Source organism: Centruroides sculpturatus, unplaced genomic scaffold (assembly GCF_000671375.1).
Source record: "Centruroides sculpturatus isolate CEXI.00-Female unplaced genomic scaffold, Cexi_2.0 scaffold464, whole genome shotgun sequence".
Classification (NCBI taxonomy): domain Eukaryota; kingdom Metazoa; phylum Arthropoda; class Arachnida; order Scorpiones; family Buthidae; genus Centruroides; species Centruroides sculpturatus.
The window spans coordinates 368,992-394,331 of record NW_019384627.1 but is presented as its reverse complement, the minus strand read 5'-3'; the positions used below and the strand labels follow the sequence as shown (position 1 = coordinate 394,331).

At 30.7% G+C, this 25,340-nt stretch overlaps 2 protein-coding genes and 1 long non-coding RNA gene across 6 annotated transcripts in view; 1 reads left to right on the top strand and 2 right to left on the bottom strand.

Moving 5' to 3' along the window:
- Positions 1-2,787: 2,787 nt before the first annotated feature.
- On the bottom strand, positions 2,788-6,362 carry LOC111625645. The gene is made up of 3 exons (XM_023368859.1): positions 6,265-6,362; positions 5,445-5,731; positions 2,788-3,260 (listed from the first exon to the last, which is right to left on the bottom strand). The coding sequence occupies exons 1-3, from the start codon at positions 6,290-6,292 to the stop codon at positions 2,799-2,801; spliced, it is 777 nt and encodes a 258-aa protein (XP_023224627.1). The 5' UTR covers positions 6,293-6,362; the 3' UTR covers positions 2,788-2,798.
- Positions 6,363-15,482: 9,120 nt separating this feature from the next.
- Positions 15,483-25,340, bottom strand: part of LOC111625642 (solute carrier family 15 member 1-like) — a 93,882-nt gene continuing 84,024 nt past the window's right edge. For all 4 annotated transcript variants that reach the window (XM_023368855.1, XM_023368854.1, XM_023368856.1 and 1 more), the window contains 4 exons: positions 23,548-23,656; positions 20,690-20,821; positions 17,661-17,768; positions 15,483-15,828 (listed from right to left, as the gene is read on the bottom strand). In XM_023368855.1, coding sequence (XP_023224623.1) covers positions 15,643-15,828; positions 17,661-17,768; positions 20,690-20,821; positions 23,548-23,656 — 535 coding nt within the window. In that variant the 3' untranslated portion in view covers positions 15,483-15,642. The remainder of the gene's footprint in view (positions 15,829-17,660; positions 17,769-20,689; positions 20,822-23,547; positions 23,657-25,340) is intronic.
- Positions 21,147-25,340, top strand: part of LOC111625643 — a 9,274-nt gene continuing 5,080 nt past the window's right edge. The window contains exons 1-2 of the long non-coding RNA XR_002756753.1: positions 21,147-21,157; positions 23,937-23,939. This is a non-coding gene — a long non-coding RNA (uncharacterized LOC111625643). The remainder of the gene's footprint in view (positions 21,158-23,936; positions 23,940-25,340) is intronic.

Sequence of the window (25,340 nt, the reverse complement as noted above, 5' to 3'; positions counted from 1 at the left end):
TTTTAAGCATTTTCTTCCATTTTTTCATCAAATTTCGGGATATTCATATGTTTATGCGTGCATTGCGTGGCGACTACATAAAACTTTAAACCCTCATAACTTCTGATAAGTACATGTTTGAAAATAGTATTTTTAAATAAACAAACTTTTATCTAAAAATACTATTTTCAAAATGGAATTTCCATTGAAAAAAATGAAATTGTCTCTATTTTTACACATTGTAAGGCCATTTAAGTACGTCTTGTAGCAGTGATAATTCTTGTAGAATTTTTCATTCGCTACTTTGTTCATTTGCATTGAACTTTGTATCCAATACAATTGATAAAAATAGTTTTAATAGAATTAAATATAATATTCTTTGGTCGTAAACTAACAATAAGCTTATTAACAAAAGACCTTGTAGATTTATTAGTTTACCAAATTGACAGATATATTCTTGAATTATAATTGAAAATGTTTAAAATTCAAGGTTCAATTTCAAGAAGCGATACAGGAAAAACTTTTAATTCAAGATAGAGTTGTCATGTATAATAGAATCATTATAAAATCATGATTATTTTAATAATTCAAAGAAGTTGTGAAGAAAATCTATGACGTTATTTGCAATACTTTTATTGTAACAAAGTTAAATATAAACGATTATATCATTATAAATCTATGTAAATATCATTTTTATTTTTCATTTGAATGTTTTNAAATATCATTTTTATGTTTCATTTGAATGTTTTATGTTTAAAAAGTTATATAAAGTATAATTTAGATCTATAATCGAATATAAATGTAAATAAAATTCTATTTAAATAACAAGTAAACGACTAATTAATTCACACTACTAAATCTTCAAAAATATTGTACTATTTAATTAACGTACAACCTTGATACATCCCGTATATCAGGATAAGTTGATTAGGTGTACGAGTATATTTAGAAAAATTTAAATTTTAATTAATTTTTTTTTAATTATGTTGTTCTTGTAATAAATTTTAATGTATTTTAAGAATAGTCAATATTTTGCTCTGTTTAGATCTTTCTTTTTTTATTTATATCAAAACAAATCTTTATATAATCAATTGTAGATATACAGTAGTGTATATTCATACAATTTATATATTTATATAATATAAATTTTCTGATCTGGTCCAATTTCACCTGGTAACAGAGAAAGACCAATTGGGGACCGAGAAAGAGGATTGATAACCAATAAAGTAGCGATTTGAGAGACCACAAGTCTTTAAGCCCAGGTCACAAGGACACTTCGTTCTTTGCCGTGGTCTCCCACCAGGCTATGGCCCTCGCTGGGGTGCTTCCCGCAAGGTTCCATCTACGTCCTTTGAAAGTTATAGACCTTCGTTGAAAGAAACTTCGGAAATTCCGATCTGCATTCACTAAACATCGTTTCCTGCTCGATAACTGGGCTTAAAATACAACATCTGATCAGCGAATGGAAATTACCTTCGTCGCCGGACTTTCCTCTTCTTTTTTTGAAGACTACCGAAATATACAGGGACTTCAACCTTTGTGACAATAGTACTTTACTTGTAAGTTAATTGTGTAATAAACGGATTGTGTTGTTTGTAAACGAGGCATCGATCTATGACTCAACCGCTGTTTTATGTGGTTTGCTTTTGTTCACGCACCCTTCGTGATGTACTTAAGACCCCTGAAAGACAGAAATATGGACACTTACTCTGAATGCTTTATTCGGGGTCCTACCTGGACCGAGCGATCTCCGCTCTTATACATTAATCAGGGCCGTCTGTCTTGCACGTCCCCCCTCTCTCTCTCATGTTGCCAGATCTTCCCGTAACAATGTCGTTGATTGTTACCGCTCGGCATTCCAGACAACAAATAGAGTAATATTGTATTCTTTAATATCCTTTTTTAAAAAATTCGTTGCTACCAACTCTACATTTCATTTTTCTTGTCCTCGCTTCAGACTGGACTCAACTAATCAAGTTACAGAAAGTAAATTAATCAATAATACTGCGTGTTATGGTCCATTTGGTCAAGGTACAACTTACTGAAATGGTCAACTATGGAGGTTCCACTGTATATAGCCTATACAAATAATAATAAAACATAATTTAATAAATCAAGCAACAAGTTGCTTAACATTTCCGGCAACATTTAAAACTGCGTGTGGCACCATCTGTTATGATATTTTATTAAAAACTTTTTTATATTTTTAATTATTATAAAATAGAGAAAAAGTTTAATTTTGAGGATAGGAATAAGTTTTATAAAATATAGTATAAAATGAGTAGAAACGTCATAAAGTCAGATCCTACTCGAGATATGATACGACCCTCTTTATTTCTCCACCCTGTTGACCATTAACCACCAAAATTTAATAGCACAATTCCTTCTAATACACAAACCTCCTTGGAAAATTTCATAGATTTTCGACTAAAAGTAGAGGAGTTATTCAAAGTAGATGAACAAAATCGTGTTATTCACACACACACATTCATACATACAGCAAAAATCCCAAATTTTTTACATTTTTCGTTGTTTCAAGGTTCCTTGAGTTTAAAAATGGTAAAAATTGTCGAATGAATTGACAAATAAGTAGCAGTGACATTTTATTCGTGACAACTACGAGAAACAAAATAGACGAGTAAAAATAGTACATCTATTAATACAAGAAAAATAAATAAAAAATAAAACTATCGCTATAATACATTTGTTTTCTTAATTAAAGATATTTTAAGACCTTTCTAGAGCCTTGCACACTTCATATTATTAATTCATAATAATAAATAAACATCTCGTATATACAAATCTTTGTTTTTTTTTTATTAAAAGATGTCAGGAAATGTTTGATTATCGTATACAAAAACAATATCATTTGATTCTTTCAATTTCTTCTTACGTCTGTCTTTCCATTCATACAATATCATTAACAACACTCCACATAACAATAAACCGATTAAACAACAAATTGTTAAACCCAAATAATACCATAAAGAAATGCAACAATTTATTAAATTTAGTGGATATTCTGTAGTGGAAGAGTTTACAAAGTCGTGTTTAGTGATGGATTTGTTTAAAAAATCATATTCGGTAGAAGTACAACAATTTCTCAAATTAGTGGGTGTAACATTAGAATATGTAGAATTGCCTTCAGGAACAATGGTTTGTTTTATTAATGTTTTATTATTTGTTACTGATGAAGATTCAGAAGCTTCATTTCGATAAATGTTAAGCTGAGATACGGCTACTTTTCCATTTACAGCATTTAATTCTGCTGTTATAATAATCTGAAAAAGTTAAATGACATTTAATAATAAGATAATCTTTTGAGAAAGAAAAAAAATTACATAAAAACATCCAAATAAAATTAGACTATTATTATAACGTACATGTAACCCCCGTATAACACGGCACTTCTATAGCACGGATTCACTCTAACACTGTTTGAGAATTGGGAACATCCCCCGTATAACACGGTGCTTTTATAGCACGGATTCACTCTAACACGGTTCGGGAATTGGGTAAAACCCTCGTACAGCATGAAATGTAATAAAAGATGCGTTCTTTTATACTTCCGCGTAACTCCGCGCGAGCATTCTAATTGTTTTCGGTGGCTATTTTGAATGCTCTTTCAACAAATAATCCATTTAATGGTTATATTTTACAATTGGGACCCCTCTTTTGCTTCTAAAAGCTCATTTTAGAATTATAGATTCTTCCATCACGATACTATCGATAGTGTGGGCTCTGCCATCTTTCTTTCACGGTCGTTCCTAAATGCCTACAAACAGCAGAACACTCCCTTTGCAGAGCGACCGCTATTAACGAACGCAACCAAAAACTGTTACCAGTTGATGATGCTCATGCTGAGATCATCATATACGATGAATAATCCTCTGGTAAAATATTTACTTAAATAATAAATAAGTATTTTACCTACGAAAAAATGAATAATAAATCTGATTTAAATAAGAATTTAACAGCATGTTTTTTTTTTTTAATTTTTGGAACCTAACCCCCCTTTTAGTACTAGTTCTTTGTTTCGTATAACACGGCAATTTTTTGGAACGTAACTCCCGTGTTATACGGGGGTTACCTGTATATAGATCATTCAGCTTTTAGGTAAATAGTGCACAATACTGATGTGGGGACCAGGGGCCGTCAAAAGTTAGTTTACGTTAGAGTAGGGTAGGGTCCTGCCACCAGGTGTGTTTTGTCGGACACACCGCCGATTCAGTCAAAATCGATAGTTAAGGCGCGAGGGTAAGAGTCACTCTGAAGTCCGGGAATGAGCCTCTCAGGAGGATGAATGCAAAGTCAAATACAAATAACAAGAGTTTATTTTCAAAAATTAAGTTCTGCATAACACTCCTAAGATCCGATTCAAGAAATCTGTCTATTTCTGTCTATAAAACGAGGGGGCTGCCTAACAGGGGGGTATCCGAACTACAACATACCAGGAAAAAGTGAGCCGTCTTCTCTTGTAAGTCTAGTCAGTCTCCTGATCTAGTTCTTTCTTTCCTTTTGCTTGGTCCTTCACTGATGTCTACCGGTAAATGGCGTTCGCTTCTAGACGAAATTTCCTTTCGATTATGGCAGGATGGGTCCACTCAAGTCTACTGTTGATGTCCGCCGTTGATGCCTTCCTGGTATGGGATGGTTCGTTGAGAGTCTGGAGAGGCCGGTACTTTCTACCGTTGTCTGCCAAGGAGCTCTGTCTGTGTCTGGATTTGTGCCTCTTTTATATGCTTTTCAGCACAGGAGAGTTATGATATGGCTTACTATCGTATTGGTTTGACTTTTGAGCCGAGTCATTACAGAAGCAAAACTGTTTTCACTGACAAATCTCATCATTATTCATAGATTGTTTTGGTTACTGTTGTGCCTTGAAACGATGTTCGATCTCTGCTATGATGGGGGGCATGAAGTGGTGTTTTTCCACTTTCTTTAAGTTTTATTCTCTTACAAATTTATTTAATTATTTAATTGTCCTCTCATCCTTTTCCTCGCATGTTATAGATTTATTGCTGTTAATTTATATTCTCTAAATCATTAGGGAAGTCCCTAAAATCGGAAAAATAGGCAAATTTCTCTTACACTTTGATCCATGTATAAACAATCTCGGTATCTTCAAGATGTGGGTTCAAAAGAAAAAGAATATAAAATAAATACAATGTTTAAATACAATAAAATCTCTAACTAATTACTTAAAATGACAACAAAGTGGCTAAACTAAGATTATTACAGATAATGTAAATACGTAAATAACAAATTCACAAATACATATATACACACACACATATATATATAGTAACAACAATTTGGTGGGGGGGAATGGTGGTTTTCACACTGAGTAAAAAAAAAACAAATCTTATTGTTTAAACATAGATCGAAAAATCAACGGTTTCTGAGATAAATAATCTGACAATGACCTGAAATTTTGTTAAAATATATTTTCTAAACATCCTTACTTGAAAACTCTCTCCAATAGTAACAAAGCCATCAGAAAGAAATATATCGATGTCTTCTTGTTTACTCCACTTTGGTATTGGATCTATTATACGAGCTAAAGGATCAGTACTTTCATTAAAAGCAATATCTATATACAGTGTAGCATTTTCGGATACGAAATAATAAAAGGACATTTTAAAATCTTCAATTATTTCGATTTCAATTGTTTTGCTCCAAAGTCTTGCCCACAGTTTTTCTTTCGATTCTTCCGATGTTTCGTTTGGATATTTTGCCAGAATATATTTTCCTGAATTAAATGAAAATTTTAATTTAATATTATAAAATATAAGCTTTGAGATTTTGAATTAATATTGAAAAATTAAAAAAAAAATTGTAATGAGGAACAATAGGATTCGTGAGACTTTGTAATGGTTAGACTAGATCCATTTCCTTTTTTAAGAAATGTTTCAATCTTATTGTGATGCGAATAAGGAAATGATAAAGTGTTTTATGTGTCTCTTGTACTATTTAACATTCAATAGATAAACAACGGGAAAAAGTCCTGTATTTCTCTGAATGTAGTGAATCAAACAAGACTTTAAGAGAACTTTTAAAGTCGTGGAGAATAACACCACGACCGTATATTAATTTATTTACTTTATTACTTAAGAATATAGCATAATGTCTTGAATAACGTTTTCTTTTCTATCTTATCGAACTGGTGTGTCTTTAAATTTGTAGGGAACCTACTTTTTCGGAGTCAGAAAACTTTAATAACCCTAGTTTGCACGTTGTAATTTAGACCCTTTACTAATATCACGCTACTAAATGGTATCTAACCTGTAGGAAAAGACACATTCGAAATCATTTCATCTGTTATTATCCATGGTATGTTGCCCTCTTTCGAAACCCAATCGCAAAAATCTTCGAAACTGCAACTAATATTGGTTACATCACCTAATTATATTAAAAAATACATTAATTAATATAAATTCAAAATAAAAGATTAAAAAAATTGTAATACTAAGAAAATAGTATCAATAAGATTAAAATTATATTAAATAACTGATTTATTTCTGCATTTTTCAAACTACACGAAGAACAATAGAACTATATTAGGGAAGATAATAATTTTTACTTACCTTTGATAAATTCATAACAGAGTATCCGCAATATAAAATAAAAATAAATGAAATAATGCATTGTTTATTATATTTTTAACGTTGAAGGATGGCTATCGAATACAAGAAATAAATTCTCAACTTATCTACATGTAACTTGTCATTAAAAATGATACCATAATCTAGTTTATCTAGAAAAATTTTAAGTTTCTTAGTAACTATGTGATCTGGACTAATTCTGTCATTTTAAAATTATATCAATTATTTTAGTAAATAAAGAAAAATAAACTTTGTAACAAACAGATACATGTTTTTCTGAATAAATATTTTATTACTGTAAACAAATAACAGTCATATTTGATGAATTATCGTGTAAAAGCGTGAACTATTAGACAAGTAGTATTTACCGATAAAGCATTTCACTTATACTTATGGAATTCAAAATCATGTATAAACAGTGTTTATACGTGATTTTGAGTTCCATAAGTATAGTGTTATAGGTGTAGTTAACCACAAAATACCGTATGACAATTCGTTTATAATTAGTGATTATGGCATTTATGGAAGTTTGGCACACGAGCGGAGCGAGTGTGCCAAACTTCCATAAATGCCATAATCGCCTATATTATAAACTAATTGTATAATATAGCCTACTAATGTAGTGTATCTTATTTCATTTTATACCAATAGTACTTTTCTACTTCCAAAATTTTTTACTGTTTGTTTTCCTTTTTCTTTGAAGGGGACGGGCCCTTGGTTCCCTAAGTGCGACACTGACATGTATTATCTTTGCTAACTTTTAAGTTTTTTGGGGCACGTGCCCACTTTTTCGTCTGGGTTGCTTTTTTCTTTCTTTTCTAATCACCAAGGAAACCCAAATTCCATGATCAATAAACAACTGAAAATTCATGATTTCTAGACTATTCTGCAATATAAAAGAAACTAATAAATGATATTTGTCCATTGTCCGGTACAACTATTTTTATATATTTTCTATGAATGTCTCTTTAATCCGAATGACTATTACGTTCGATAGACTATCATTACAGCTTTCAGGTTAGACACTTATTGTTTTCTCATATGCATTTCGAGCTTATTTAAATACTAAGCCCCTCTTCAGTGCAATATTAAAATTGTCACACCGTGGTTTTAGAAAATAGAACCATATGTACCGTATGGTTCTATTTTCTAAAACAACGGTTGTGACAATTTTATGGGTGTGATAATTTTAATATTGCACTGAAGAGGGGATTAGTATTTAAATAAGCTCGAAATGCATATGAGAAAACAATAAGTGTCTAACCTGAAAGCTGTAATGATAGTCTACCGAATGTAATAGTCATTCGGATTACAGAGTCATACCTTCATAGAACGTAATAACAGCTATCATAAGTGATATTTTATTTTTATATAGTTATTTGTTTGTCGTATGTTGACCAAAATCACAATCCTTGTTTTCAAAACCAAGCGAAACCGCTGGTCTGACATTAAATCCCAGTTTGAAGCTTCTTGAAAAATGTACGATGCCCATTTTTAGCTTGAACCTTTTTTATAATTTGCAGGCATCGCTGAGCGCAAATTACGGTTATGACTGTATAAATTTAACTGTTAGAAATTTCTGCAATTTTCAACGGCAGCAACGGACGCCTGGAAAGAATTGCTTTCATTCAAGATGGAGCGTCATCTCACATTACACGACTAATGTGACAGCTTCTGCAACATCACTTTACTGACTGAATGATAGTGATTAGCTGCTTTTTCCCATTTGAATACTACCTCGTTCTTCCAACATCATTCTGTACGATTTTCGTGCCCACCAGTGGCCAAGTGGATAAAACCATTGAACATTGGTTTTAACTCTATAATCCTTTTATATCAGGTATAGAATTTCATACAGCAAACAAATACCCAAAGGTTTAAGTACATACAATTTATTATTCAATTTTCTCTTTTACATATGCATTTCGGGTGATAATCTTACTTAGAACGAATTTTTCTTATACTCTGTGCAAACCTGCTGTTTATATTTCTTCGAATTATTGAATACGAAATGTTTACAACGATTACTAAACTACAACTACGATTATAAATTTTTGTATAACAATTAAGGCTTGGTCAGAATTAAGTTATCTAAAATGATAATATAACAAATATTAGATAAGAAAAATATGCCCTATTTTTTTTTTTGTTTTATTATCTAAGAATTCATCAAATGTTAACGAACTTTAAAAATTGTAGTTACGTAGTTCTTGCAGATGGAAAAAATAAAATTTGTATTAAATTTAAAGTAAAGAGTAACCTACAATAAAATACATTACTGTAACACTGATATTTATAATTGTAATTCTTACGTAGTAAAATTTGTGTTGTGCCTGGACTGGGCGTTTATGTATAACCAATTACGTGTTCCTATGTGACAGAAGAGAACAATACAAAACTTTTTCATGTAATCGATATAAATTTTACGTTTTTCGAAACAGTGTTCGTTAGAGAATCGCGATAGAAATGCCTTAATTTCATATTCTCATCAACATGAATTAATTAGTCGTAAAAACATTGTATTTTCCTTTAAATTTACATTAAACCATAGAAAGTAAAAACCCCGAAAAGAATCAATCCTTCGACATTTCCAGTCTGGCCACAATCACCGTGACAATAGCGACATCATATGTCTAATTACTGATTGATGTACGGAATGGCCATTAAGAGGCAAAATATTCGTCGCATTGGTACTGTTTGTAGGATATTATCAAGCGTTTTTAACTTCTATATACATATTAATAAACAATAAATGTGTTCTTATTATTTAAATCGTTTATGTAAACTTTAAAGAATCGGTTTTCGATATTTCTGCGTGTGTTACTTTCTAAAATTACTTTAACTCTTGACAAATCTTTAGATCAAAGCATGGATTGTTGTAACACTTTTATGTAACACAATTGAAAGGTTTTAAAGACACGATCGTCGCAAAATATATTACACATATTGTATATCATATTTAAAAAACAATTATTTAAATATAATCATTTTTGTAAACATCTTACTTGTGCACTTTTAATCTTAATACTTTCTATTTTTTCTCGCCACCATTCAATACGATATGATTTTAATTTGAGACACGAAGACCTTCTTTATTCTGTAAGTTACATAACTGAATAAAATATTGCCATTTAATAATTCTGTCATCATTCTCACCCATCTTTAGAATTTTAAGATCAGCCAAAAGATTCCTCATTAATTTCAACATATGAGCTGCAATTATATAAGCACCGACTGTGCATACCAGCTTACCATTGGCTCTTCAAATGAAAAAAGGAAGCTTGAAGAATTCCAGTTTTGTTACTCAATATGGAGATTGTTTATGGAATTTTGTTCGTAAAACAAGAAAAATTGAAAAAAATATTTCCAAAATTTCTGTTATCTTTTTAAAAATGTATAAAATTATCCCTTTATAAACACTACGAGTATTTTGTGAGGTTTTTTAAACACCAAGAGAGCCCTTTTCCATGCCTATAATTAGTAGGAAGAGAGGTCCAACATATCCGGATCAAATTACTCATGACTTTCTATTCTGTCACTTAGTATTGGTGTTAGCCTATTACTACGGAGGATTCGGGTTAAACTATTAAACCTCCTAATTCATCACGTGCACTACAGTCATCGTTTTTATATCTCCCATTGCAGACAGGTGTGATTGTGGTTAGATGATTACAGTTCGACACGATTCATACGATATAACTTATGGACATATCGTTATATTGTTTTCATTACTTATTTGCCTTTTAAATTATGCTTAATTAATACCCAGCTACATGCATTTAACTTTCACAATAACATCTTATCTCACCGACAATTATTTATTAACTGTAACAAACGTTTTCAACCCGTAAACTAGTAAAAGCTTTAAATTTCGAGTATATCCATCGTAATCGTAATTGCTTCTGTGCGTGGATGTAGCGCCATTAGGTTCGAGCGAACTCAATTTTATAGGAAGACAAACCATGTTTCGAAAGTCAGTCGCGATGTGGTTAATTATTTTGCATAAACATATTTATTTATTCATATAATTACAATTTTTCTGAGAGCGATATGTACTGTACAGTAACTTATTTGGACGAGAGAGAGAAAGTTCAGCATTAGATCTCACCTGGATTAAAGTTCAATACAAAGTTAAGAAGTGCTTTTTCTCGTTGATCCAACAAAGGCTAAAAGTTTGAGAGTGAAGAGCGGTCAGAAGCACGAAAGCAGAAACTCGTCCATCGATGATTTTTCCGATTAATGTTAGGTTCACAGACCGTCTGGCAGACTCCTTTTCTTTTCTTTTTTCTCAACTTGGTTGTGTTTTCGTAGGGCTGACCAATAAGTTAGTGAATCCAATGGTCTTGTTTCGTTATGGGAACCACCCCGTTATTCTCGATTAAAGAAATGAAGGATGACATGGCGTCGTCATAATGACGAAAAGATTATCACAAAGAAAGAAATTGGGCTTAGATTTGAAAGGTTTTTGTCGTTCTCTAATTTATAAAATTGAATTTATGAAAAATGAGATTTATTTTTAACATTCAAAACCTCAAATTTCTTAATCAAAATAAATGTTACTGTCATTTGACGACGATCGATATAAGGGAGAATCGCATAGTACCGACCATTACTAGCTTTCGCTACTTCTTTAAAACTCTTTTTCCGCCCTGTGGACACTAAGATGCCTCTTTTAGTAAGCCCATTATGGGATTTTTCAGGTGGTGAGGAACGGTGCCTCACCACCTGAAAAATCCTTGGAGCTTTTTCGGCCCGTCCGAATTCGATCGCGGATCCCCCAGAGCGGTAGGCTGCTACCTTAACCGTTCGTCTAAGTTATGTAGTGGCATTCTACAGACATACGCAGTAGAATATCATCGTCATATACTTCGAGACTTGTCTTTGGTTAGGGTTGTAGGAACCACGAGCCAGAGAAGGTGCTTGTTGGTATTTAGTGCGTCAAATGTTATTTTCGTGGATTTAATTCTACTTTGGAGATAAGTAGTCAAATGCAATTTTATTTTAAATTTATTTTGTCTATAGAAACTTAATATTAGATTAACATAAATTCGTATTAGTTTTACAGTATAAAACTGTATACAACAGACAATCTCCAAAATGTTACCATGTGGCAGTCGTCCAATACCGACCACTTACCTATCGTACAGTACCGAGCAAAAGTAATTTTTAATTAAGGAAAACGTCTCAGATTTCTTCTCAATTTAAGGAAAAATGATAGAAAGTGAGATAAATAAGAAAGTAAAATGGACCAAAGCTGGCAAATTAAAATTGCAATAGAAGAACTTCTTGTAACTAACTTTGACATTTTCAGTTCCAAAAAAAAAGTAAAAAAAAACATTAAACAGCGAATGAGAGCAATCCAAGATGGCAGAAGTATGAGTATGGTGTCGTAGATGGGTAGATTTCAAACGACTTTCGACAAAAAAAATTGAAAAACTAGTGTTTTATATGCAAGATCAGGATTAAAAGTTCATTCAAGAAGACTAGCTACAGCGTATTGCATGTGCCAAACAAAAAGTATTTTGTATTTTATTTGTAACAATCGTAAGCATTGAAGTTCATTGCAAACTTTCGAAGATTTGTTCCTTCCTATATTTTTTTCTTTTAATACTTATTCGAAAAGTGAATACAGTACTATTAATGATTCAATAGCATACTATTCTACTATTGTCAAAGGATTTTGTACTTTTATTTGCTTGAATAAAAATCCCTAAAACATTTACATTATCATTAAGATCTTAATACATTTACTTTATTTTACAACTGGTCGGTACTGGAAGACAATATTTGCACTGCCAGAATTTATAACATTTTTCATTTTATAAATAACTAGCAGAACCCGCCACGCGTTGTTGTGGCTCAAAATGCATCTATTATAAATGTATAACACTTCCCCCGTGGGAGGGGAATTTTTCGAAAAATTTCTTCTTAGTGCACATTCTCTTGACGTACCCTATTAAAACGCAATCAAACACGCAAAAACCCGCATCTAAAATAATATAATAGAAGCCAAGTTCTTGACGGTTAGCCTTAATTTTGTCCCTCTCCCCCGCGGGGGAATATCGAAAAATTCCTTCTTAGTGTACATTCTGTTTGACGTACCCTATTAAAACGCAATCAAAAACGCAAAAACCCGCATCTAAAATAGTATAAATAGAAGCAGAGTTCTTTACCGTAAGCCTTAATCCTAACCATCTCCCTTCAGTGGGGGAAATTTTGACACGTATATTACAGTATATAAAAACACGTGCGTATTCGAATGCAGCGTCGTGTCAAAATTTTAAAGGAATCGGTAGGAACAAACGAACATTACATTTTTATTTATATAGATAGACAGAAGATGATCCGCTTTAGTTCATTTTCACAGCAAAGCGTAATGTCTCGCAGAAAAGCAAACTTAGGGCGTCGTACTCGTAGCGCCATCTGTTGGACAAAAAAGCCTTAACCATAGATGATATCATTTAATTTATATGAATGTTTAACGGAATAATATACAGCCTATGTCCACCCTGAGGTTCCATTCTAAATATTGGTGAAAGAATTTTTGAAATCGGATGAGTAGTTTCGGAGATTACCTGCTGCAAACAAACTTACATACATACATATATACATACATACATACATACATTACCTCTTTATAATATTAGTATAGCAAATATATAGAGTATAGATTAGTACTTTAGGCAAAATTTTAGCGAAATTTTATCCTGTATGAAGCACTTTTTGAGGTATCATACTGTTATAAGATCAGTTTTTCTCGAGACTTACATTAGTTATAAAAGTACTCTCCCCTATACGCAAAATAAAACAGTACAGATCAGAAAATCGTAGAATTTATTGAAATAATAAATTCGTCGGTACTAAAGTAATCACAATGTCTTTTCAGACAGTTTGCTTAGATTACTTCTAGTCATGGCGAAGTTCTTTTGGATCTATTCGACCTTCAGGAAACGGAAAATGTCTTATTACAGTCATACTGAAAGTGATAAATTCGATAAATAAACGAAGTATATTGGTAAAAATATATCGCACGTATGAGTTACAATAGGATATTATTGGGGTTGAACGAATTTCGGCCCCATAGCCTTGGCGCCCTTGCAATATGAAGAATGTATATCTAGACGGAATATCTGAGAATATAGTGAATAGTTTTACAATTTCATTGGAAAAATTACCAGTAGTGATGAAGATTTCAAAATGTCTTACATTAGAATATTCTTTAAACATGCCGTAAATAATGTAAATATTTAATAAAATTATATCATATTTCTTTTGTTGTAAAACATTTATCATAAGCCGTCAAGTAAGGGACGGAGGGAACGGCTTAAAAGATATAAAATCAGAAAATTAACTAAAAAAATGGTTAACAAATTATTTTTTCAGTTATTCCATCTAATTTCCACGTACTTTTTTTTAAAACTCTTTCCGCCCTGTGGGCACTAAGAGGGCCTCTTTTTGCAAGCCCATTATGGGTTCGGCCAGGCCCACAATCGGGCTGCCGGGTGGTGAGGGACGGGGCCCGACATATCCGAACGGACCACCCCCGAAAAATTCCTGGGAATTTTTCGACCCGTTCGGATTCGAACCCGGGTCCCCCAGAGCGGTAGCTGCCACTAGGCCTGTACATTCTTTCTGATGCATGGGCGCAAGTATATGGTGTATATTTTGTATACTTATTCTTTGGGACTCTCGGGAAAATAGTCTTCTATGAAATTTGAACGTCCTAGAAATTCTTCTTCTAGAAATTGATTTGAAAGCCGTCGTAAAACTCTTCGACGGATTTAATGATGCAGATTTCAGGAACGTTTGTACTGAAGCCGGCATATTTGTCAGCCCTGTCAAGCGAAAACACGCCATGGAAGAGGACTTCATGAAGGCCGTCCGAAAAGTGGCAGACACGAAACTATAGCCGAAACTAGACCATAAACCCGTTTAAATTAGAACTATTATTTTATATTTTACTATTACAGTATAAAGTTTTTTATACTTTTGCAATTAATTGATAAAATTTATGATAATTATATTAAAGATTTGAAAGGAATGTTTTTTTTTAGAAATTCCATTTTCTTTTTTTATTAATTATATACTGTAATTTAATTCCACAAATTATTCAATCTAAATATATAAAATTGCTTGTCCTGACTGACTGACTGACAATCATTCACTCACTGATTCATCATCGCTCAGAGCAAACTGCTTCACCTAAAGAGGTGAAATTTGGTAGACATGTAGGGTACGTCATGGAAACGCACACTAAGGATTTTTCGAAATTCCCACGCGGGGGGAGAGAGAGAGAATTAAGGCTTAACAGGAAGAATGGCTTCTACTGTACTATTTCAGATGCAATTTTTTGTTTTTATCTGCGTTGTGGTAGGGTATTCCATGAGAATGCATACTAAGAAGGCATTTTTCGAAATTCCCCCGCGGGCGGGAGAGGGAGAGGATTTAGTCTTCATTAAGTACTTAGGTGTATTAAATTGATAACATTTCAGACATTGTTATAAATATTTTCATATATTTCGATGTTTTAACCAAATGTTCCAACATTATAAAATTCGAATTTGTTATTGCATATTGATTCGATTATAGAACGATTGTAAACGTTTCAGAAAATTGATCAAATTGAAAACAGTTCGTTTGATTCTCGGCAAATTCTCATTATTCTCAGCGGTAGGTGTTAAATAACAATTACTATGGTCATTGAAATACTGAATATAAATGGGGTTTGCTTGCAAAATCCGCGCCAGCAAAGCTGCGGGTAACAGCTAGTATTTTATGTATCTTTAATTTAATAATTAACGTTTTTATAATTTTCTCGTTAACAATAAAGCATCTCTATAATCAATGATTGATACAAATAATTGTATAAATATTTCTTTTATTTATTATACAGTAAACTCTCATTTTTATATTCACAAAGATTCAATAAATAACATTTTCCTTTATAAATAATAACTGGTAAACAAAATTCTGTGTTTAAATGATTCCAAATAGCATAAGATGGCAAAATTTTCATTAGTACTTATTTTTCAATAAATACAAAAGAGTTTAATTACTGTTAAAGAGATGTCGAATCTTCTAAATATGCTGCATTTTGAATTCCTTTAGAATGATTATTTTCATTTGCATTATGTTTTGTTAGTTGATCTTCTTTTGCTTCTACGTATTTATAAAAATATGCAATTAAGGAAAAAAGCATCATATCGGCCACCATTAGACCAGCAAACATAAAGAACTCGTAAGACTGAAATGAAAATTTTTATAAAGTAAATAAATAAATAATCTTAAAACATTGATATACAGTAAACACCCGATTTAGCTAGTAGTGAAAGTATTTGGTTATGTTGCTCAATAATCACATCAATTCAAATGAACTTTGCTAGTAATGAGAGCTTAAAAAGGAGTTTAAAGTTTTAAACTCAATCTTAATGCCATCTAGAAGTTATTGTACATGCAGAAGAGCATGGAAATAGAACTGGCAAACATTATAAATGCAACAAACTTTCATTATATTTGGCTAAGTAAGTAACAATCAATTGTACATTAACAAATTGTCAATAATATTCATCTATATTTCTTGAAAAAATTTTAATAAGAGAGGGCTTGAATTTGTTATCTTTGGCTCCTCCATCCTGTTTTATGGTCAGCATACCAATATGGTTATCCAAGAAGTTTGAAATTTATCTTTCGTGGATGAAAAGACTCAGGCTTTAAGAGTATAGAGATTGAAATTCATTGAGAGATGATAAATTTCATATATTGAAATCCAAACAGTTACCTCCAGTCATAAGAGTCTTTGTCCTTTTCCTATACTGTTGTACTTTCAAACACAGAAAGATCTGAAGATTTTATTCTATTTACTGAAATTGCCAACTTGCATGCAAATAATTGAGAAAACTTAAATTTTCAGTTTATTCTAAATGTCACATTTATACTTTTTTTAATACAAACATGTTTAATTGTTACAATCCATACTGAATTTGAAAGAGAACTATGAAACAGTTTACAGAAAAAATAATTTAAACAAAGAATGTTCATGTTAACAAAGTTCAAATGTGAAATGATCGCCAGATTTCTATTGGGCTATATTAAAGATAATTAATAATTTGAAACAAAGTTGGCTAAAGACATACAGCTAGGATACCATCTCATGAAATACATAAATTTTTAATACTCTGGAGGTAGAGAATCAGTCTTAAGCAGGACTCAAAACCCACAACTTGTGCTTACCTCACAGTTGCAGTGTCAGCTACACAACCAAGATCTCCATCCAATCTTCACTTCCAGAGCTTTTAATTAATTAATGAAGATATAATAATTTGGTCACTCACAGGGCCAGCTGAGGCTAACTTAGTACCCATAGCCCTCAATGACTCTCAGTCAACTTATGCTTTAACTAAAAATCCTGCAGATTGTTTTAAATTCTAATATATTTGTTTTCATTTTGGACATGCTGCCAATCCCAGTTTTGGATTTTACCAACTGAAACTACACATAAAAATTAGAGTCTGATCCAAACTTAAACCAGGTCTCTCAGAGTAGCAGCCTGATTACTGTCTTAGCCATCTGACTGTCAAATAATGTTTATATTATAACGATATACTTTCACAATGAAAAGTTAAACGTTTGACTATTATTTTATTACTATATTTTAGCATTAAACAAAATTTATATTTTATAAAATATTCTTGTTGTAATAATTGCCATATTTTCCGGCATATAAGACGACTTTTTAACCCAGGAAAATCTTCTTAAAAGTCGGGGGTCATCTTATATGGTGAGTATATCCCAAACTCTATATTTTAACTGTAAAAGTTGGGGGTCATCTTATATGTCCAGTCGTTTTATACACCGGAAAGTATGGTAACTTTTGTATTAATACATTACAAAAAACTTTGTAAGCTGATTAACATTTTAAAACTTGAATTTTAGTCTCAAAAACTGAATAGAATTTATTTTCCATCAAATCATCATTTAAAATAATGCCAAAATTTTTTATACTATTTTTTTCAATATGATTAACATGAGTAAGAGAATTTTATGTTTAATGTCAATATTATCATTATATTTACTTACTTGTTTTGAAAAAAATCTTCCTACAGAAACAATTACAACAATGATATTTCCAAAAGCTACAGTTAATAACCAAGCAGCTTGTAAAACAGACTTCATGCTTGTAGGTGCCTAATCAATAATTAAATAATATTCTATAATATATCACATATATTTATACATAACAATGTGAAAACAAAGATTATTTATAACTGAATTTGAAATATTTTTATTACGAAAAAATAAAATTAAATGAAGAGATAAAATATCAGATAAGTTAATTTTTAAAAAGTTACAGAAATTGTGAGTGAAGAAAACTTGGCACTATAATAATAATAATAATAATGATAATGACAAATAACTGCTACAATTATGGTTACCAAAAAGACTGTTTAATCAGAAACATTTTCGACAATGTCTTTGGTAATCTGAAGATGACCAAAGACATGGTCAAAAACATTTCTGATTAAATAATCTGTCTGGTAACCAGAATTTTAACAGTTCTTTATAATTTATTTACAGAAATGTCTTATTATTTTACAATTTAAATATTTAATGTGTAATACTATTAGAAAAAATTATATACTATTTTTACTTTTGGAAGAGCATTGGCATCTTCCTATTAACTGATATAATTCTATAAATTTGTATTTTTTGAGATTATATATAAATGTAATAAATATAAAAATCTCCTATAATATATAGGAATAAAATCCATAATTGAAAAAATATCTTTTTTAATTATTTTAACATGTTAATTACAGAATGAAATATATACTATATCATTATAACTCTTCAGCTCAGTGAAAATAAACTGATATGGTTGCTTTGATGTATAGAAAGAAATTGGTTTTTATGTCACATGACTTACTGCTTTTGACTACTGACTACTGATGATTGCACATGAGTGTCTCTAGTCACTAAATGAAAATATCCAACGAGTTGAATATGCTCTTCATTTTATAGACTTCCTACATTTCATTGAAAGGATTGGCATTGAGTCCATTAATTGATTGCAGGCAAATTTGCTTTGATGTTGAAGGAGATCAGTTTGCTTTGATATTGACTCATTTTCACTGTGTTTTAGAAAGTACTTTAGTTTGTAAACCAGACATTTCTATCATAGGATTAAATGAAAATGTTGCTTACAAGGAATAGAGTTAGCTACACCACTAGTTTTTGGCATCTAACACACTTGTCACATGCCATCAATTCCCAAATGTAGTTTGAGCTTATTATTATTTAAAATAAGTGTTGTAACAATGGAAGATGCATTTATTGCAGAACAGAGAATTTCATAGTGGAAAGTTTCATAAAGAAGAAATTAAAATTTAAAATTATAGTTTATGCAAAAATATCCTGTATCACATGTAGTCAATGATACAAAGATACCTTTGTATCATAGAGTAAGACCGTGCTACATGTGGTTTTAAGTTTACACTATTGGCAATCCAAAACTAAAGGAAAATGCATAAATAAAAATCCTTAATTGCATTTTCTGAATGTTTGAAGTTACACTTGTTCTTGTTCTGGAAAAATGTTACTATAACTTGCTTATTTGTTTTGCCCTAAACACTAGGACCTGTGTCAGTCTTTACTTTGAGTTCTTGTTTGTAAACACATCATGTCTATGTGATATTGGTGCTGACTTTATTTCATTTATGCTAATTACTTTACAAACATGAATCCAAAATGCAAATGTTGTAATATTGGTAGCTCTGATAAGCCAAAGAAAAACCTAGCAATGATGTTGAGGTCAGGAAAATCATAGAAGCAGTGAGACAACTTGGTAAAAATTACATCGAGTACATACAGCCTAAAGAAGTAAAAACTTGCATAGAAGAGCATTGTATGAATTGACACCCAAGAAGTTTAAAGAAGAAGAGAAAAATAGTCATAATTTCAAGTTCAGGAATTAGAGAAATGCACAGAAATGCTTAAAATGGTGCAGCAATTTAAAGATATAACAATGAATTATGATCCTCAGACGGATTAAACCATTTAAGTCACCAGAGCAATAACATTAGACACAAAGCCTCAGTAGCAATTCTTCAACAAACTGAAGAAAAAACAGCTACTGATTATGATGTACTTCAAAAAGATATCAAGACCAACAACTTTAGAGGATCCATAATCTTCCACATTCTCTACTCCTAACATTCAGCCACTTTCCTCAACTTCTGTGAAACTATCATCTTCAAGATGGTCTACTGACAACCATGTATTGTCTGAAGCTTCTGACTAATTATCAGTAAGTTGACAGTAGATGGTCACTACTTATGTACCTACAATCCCCCACCATGTTTATTTAAATAGTGTGCCTGCATATTCATCATCTAACAAGAAGTCAGAAGAAGAAGGAGAATAAGTACAGTACAATACATATTGATTTATGTTATCATGTTATTTATTGTTATTATAGTGTTTATTTGTCTTACCAATCACACATTTTTTTTTATATAAATATATCCATATAGGAAATACTTAATACTGGAATAAACAGCGCTTACTATTCTATATGAAAGCTTTTGGAATGTATTGGTCATATATGGTAAGGTTTTACCATATATGACCAATACATTCCATTACCAATACATTTTATATATAAACTCTAGAATGGTTTATATATAAAAGTTTTAATAAGTAGTGGTCCATTGAATCTATGAGTAACAAAAAAAGAGTTATAAAAAAGTTATCAGAGGAAAAACATTTAGACACATTTAGAAGCAATTTCCAGAAAATATTAATACTATTATCTCAAGAGATTGGATTAACCTCATGATTTTGTTCATACAGCTATGAAAATAATAGAATTGTATTGAATATTATTTCTCAAGTTTGTAGTAATAAATGTTCAAGATTTATGTTTTTCGCTATGCATTGCAAGGCAGTAACAAGCATAGCTTGTTCACATGTTTCTAAGTCTACTCTTCATAAGTAAATTTTTCATTTGATCATCTGATATATTCCAGAAAAAATTTTCATTTTAAATAAAATAGAAACAAAATGAACTTTGTGTACAGAATTAATTATAAAAAAATATTTTAATTTACCTGTGAATAAGAAAATTCTAATCCAGTAATTGAAAACATAATTTCTCCAGCAGTCATAATTACATATTGTGGTATTTGATATAACATTGAAATTGAATTAGGCTGAACTATTACATTATTCTTTAAAAAATACTATAAAGAAAAAATTGAAATTCAATTAAAAAGTAAATATGTTTAAAATTTTTTAATTTAAAATTCAAACATTAAATTACATTTGAAATTACTAAAATTATTTACACCAAATTTTATTGTTGTTAATATAAGATATTAAAGTTTTAAAAATAGTTCTGTACAGTAGAACCCCAGTTAATGAATGCCCTAGTTAATGACAAAATCAGTTAACGAACTTTTATTTTGCAAAAATTTTGTCTCAGATAATGGACGAAATTCAGATAACGAACATAATGGTTTTTTGTGTCAAATTTTAATTATTGTTAGGCATGTGCAAGTTAAGCATTGCTTTTCCGAGTGTTTTTTTTTTTTTTTCAGTTTTGTGATTTATATATTTAATCAATATGGCATTCAAGAAAGACAAAAGTGATAGTGGCAATAGAAAACACCAATGTGATATGAACAACAATGCGCTATCGCATTTGAGAAAAATTTTGATTAAAAAAGTAAGAAAATCAACTTTAGATCAATTTCTTGTTCCTTACCAAAAGAGACCTAGACTCGAAGAATCTCCCGATGAAGTGCTACCCATTACTTTTTTTTGGAGGGGGATTCTCCTTCTGATCATTAAGCTCCATATATCTCCAACTACAACAAATGAAGGTATGTACAGTGCGATTTTATTAAATAAAGTTTACATGTTTGTTACTGTAATGATAGATACTATATTTTCCTATGTTTTCATCAAAGAAAATCTACTGTATTTTACAAATAAAATCACAAAAATTTCAGAGGCTAGAACAGATAAATTGTATTTGCATTAATTTCTATGGGAAAAATTGCTTTGGTTAATGAACAGAGTCATGGAACGGATTAAGTTCATTAACCGGGGTTCCACTGTATAAAAGTCCACGTTTATATATAAAGTTGTTGGTTTTACATCTTTAAGATTTGAATTATCATCATCTAAAGATAAGCAATGNTTTTTTTATCAAAAAACTTTATTTATGCGAGTACTATTTATTGTTGGTAAGAAAAAATTTTGTGGCTCTTTAAAAACTTTGAAATTTTGTAAATTGTAATTTTGGCTCTTCCGACTCAAAAGGTTGCCGACTCCTGCCCTAGTTAACAACAAAATCGGTTAACGAACTTTTATTTTGCAAAAATTTTGTCTCAGATAATGGACAAAATTCAGATAATGAACATAATGGTTTTCTGTGTCAAATTTTAGTTGCTGTTAGGCATGTGCGAGTTAAGCATTACTTTTCCAAGTGTTTTTTTTTTCAGTTTTGTGATTTATATATTTAATCAATATGGCATTCAAGAAAGACAAAAGTGATAGTGGCAATAGAAAACGACAATGTGATATGAACAACAATGCGCTATCGCATTTGAGAAAAATTTTGATTAAAAGAGTAAGAAAATCAACTTTAGATCAATTTCTTGTTCCTTACCGAAAGAGACTTCGACTCAAAGAATCTCCCGATGACGTGCTACCCATTATTTTTTTTGGAGGGGGATTCTCCTTCTAATCATTAAGCTCCATATATCTCCAACTACAACTACACCAACTACAACAAATGAAGGTATGTACAATGCTATTTTATTAAATAAAGTTTACATGTTTATTGCTGTAATGATAGATACTATGTTTTCCTACGTTTTCATCAAAGAAAATCTACTGTATTTTACAAATAAAATCACAAAAATTTCGGAGGCTAGAACAGATAAATTGTATTTGCATTAATTTCTATGGGAAAAATTGCTTCAGTTAACGAACAGAGTCACGGAACAGATTAAGTTCATTAACTAGGGTTCCACTGTATAAAAGTCCACGTTTATATATAAAGTTGTTGGTTTTACATCTTTAAGATTTGAATTATCATCATCTAAAGATATGCAATGAATATTGCACATATTTAGATACTTCTGAGAATGTAAAATATTTAAACTGTTTTAAAAATCAATTTTAATAAAAATTATGATTTATTTAGCTCTCAAGTCGTATTTGTATGATATGTATAATCATGTATAATTCAGTTATGATCAACAAAAATAACATTTGGACTTGAAACCATATTCAAAAAAAAAAATGAAAAAATTGCATAATTCTGGAAACCAAATTAAATTGTATTCAGAAATTTTGTCAGGGTTTCCCATTGGGGTCAATGTATTTATATATAATATTGTATAACATATAGTATACAATATTAAAGGGATCGATGGAATAAACTTTTTCTTAAAAGGAAATGATACAGGAAAAAGGTTGGGAACTCCTGATTTTTGTTCTTTTATACAATCATCATCAGCTGTAAAAATTATCAAATGCATTAAAACAAATACATTCAAAAGAGAGAAATCTCTAAATTCAAATTTTTTCCAATTTTTTATTTTTAAATTCAATTATGAATTCTGTTTGATTTGGAGAAGTGACAAATGCAATTATTTCAGTAATTGTTCATATTATCATCATTATGCATATGCAGGTTATATTATATTTTGTTACATGAGTTATACTCATGCAACAAAATATAACATGCCTATACAGTTTAAATAAGGCTAGTGTATTATTTTGACATATAATTATAATGTAATTAAAGTATCTTTTTATCCATAAATAAGAAATAAAGAATATACATTATATTTCTTATTTGAATGTAGACCAAAAGTGTGCTTAAAAATTATTATTCATAATATACATTCTTTATTTATAGTGTGTTAAATAATTTTAAAAATAAAATTCTCACCTTATTATTTGAATCTGAAACAACTGTAACAATATAACTTCCACCCGTATTTAATTCAACATTATCAAGAGGAATTGTGTCGTTATAATTATTAATAGCTAATTTAAATCTGTAATAAGCAAAATCCTAGTTAAAACTTAAAATAATAATAAAAATATTTGAATTTTATAAATACAGAATAAATTTAAAATATTTAAAATAACACATTAAAATGTTTACTAGTTTAATTTATATAGGAAGGAAAATTATAGTAATACTGTATTTACTCGCATATAAGACAACCTTGAATATAGGATGAGGTGTGACTTTAAAGATCAAAATAAAGAAAATTAGATTTTCTGATTTATTATCATGATGATTGTTTCCTCCAAAATTTTCTGTAACTGTAGTCTGTCTAATGTGAACTTTATTCACATGTTGAGTCTTACTGTCAAATCCACTATTCTTATGCCAGAACTTTCAAAATATTCCTTTATTTAAATGCTTCTGCTAAGATCTACTTTTTCAACCTGATTTCACCAGTATTTTCATGGGATTTCAAGTATTTTTCAGTTATCGATAACTTCATGAGAGAATAGTTTTCATGATAACTCATGTGATATATTCATGTAACAGTCATGTGGTTGCCTGCAGATTTTTCTGTGTCCCAGAAAATTAGTATAAGAAAATCTAGTGCAGATTGAGCTAAGAATTTAAAAGTTAATAAAAGGTGCTAAAACAGGGGTATGCAGGTTTTCATGATAGTTTATATTTTCTTTGGAGTCCCGGAGAATAAGTATGAAAACTGGTGCAGATCAGGCCTTTATCTGCACCAGTTTTCATACTTATTCTCCGGGTTAAGAGTTAATAAGAGGGGTGAAATCATAGGAGGGATGAGTGTCTGGGTTTATATGGTAGTCTATATTTTCCTCAGTGTTTCAGAAAATAAATATAATAAAGAAACTAAGAACAAAGAGAGACAAACATTATCATCTATATACAAGACAAAAGATCTCAAAAATGTGGAGATTTGCAAAAAACTTGGAGGGTCAAATTTGACACAATTACCAGTGGCGTGCTGTCCTTGTAAGCGGTGGAAGCGCCACTTCCCTTGTATTTTCTAAAATATAAAGATATATTGTACGATTATTTTCATATAATTAAAATTAATATTTTATTATAACCACATTATGTATCTTATTACAAATTTCTATATTACATGTAAAACAAACGACAAGATTGCTATTGTATATTCGAATATCAGTGGCGAAATGGAAGCGGTGTATTGTCGAATATGGGACAGCTTCCAAACAGCCAGATTATACGCATTTGTTCATATGCTTTACAGAGCACCAACCTCGTGGTTTAGCTAGTGGATGCCAAACACCAAAATATCGTATAACGCTTCCAATGATTCTATCCAGGACCGGTTCCGGGCTGTTAGCCGCCTGCGTGCTAGATATTTGGCCTCCCTCGCCCCATTATGTGAATCGCGAGTAGATTTATAACTTAAAATATTATTTTTGAAAGAGAATTTAGATACTGTAGTCCTTTTTCTCGCTAATTTCTAAAAATGTATTTTCCTCCCTTCTGCATCTCACATTAGCATTTATAATTTTTTTTCATACCCTTAAAATTAAACCTTTTGCCATTTTATAATAATTAAAAATATCAAAAGATTATATAACAAAATTCATAACAGATGGCGCCACACACAATTTTATTTATTACAATTTAATTAAAAGTATAAAAGTTATTTTCTAAATAAAATCTCACAACAGCCGAGAAAGTTACGCAACTCGTTAGTTTTGATC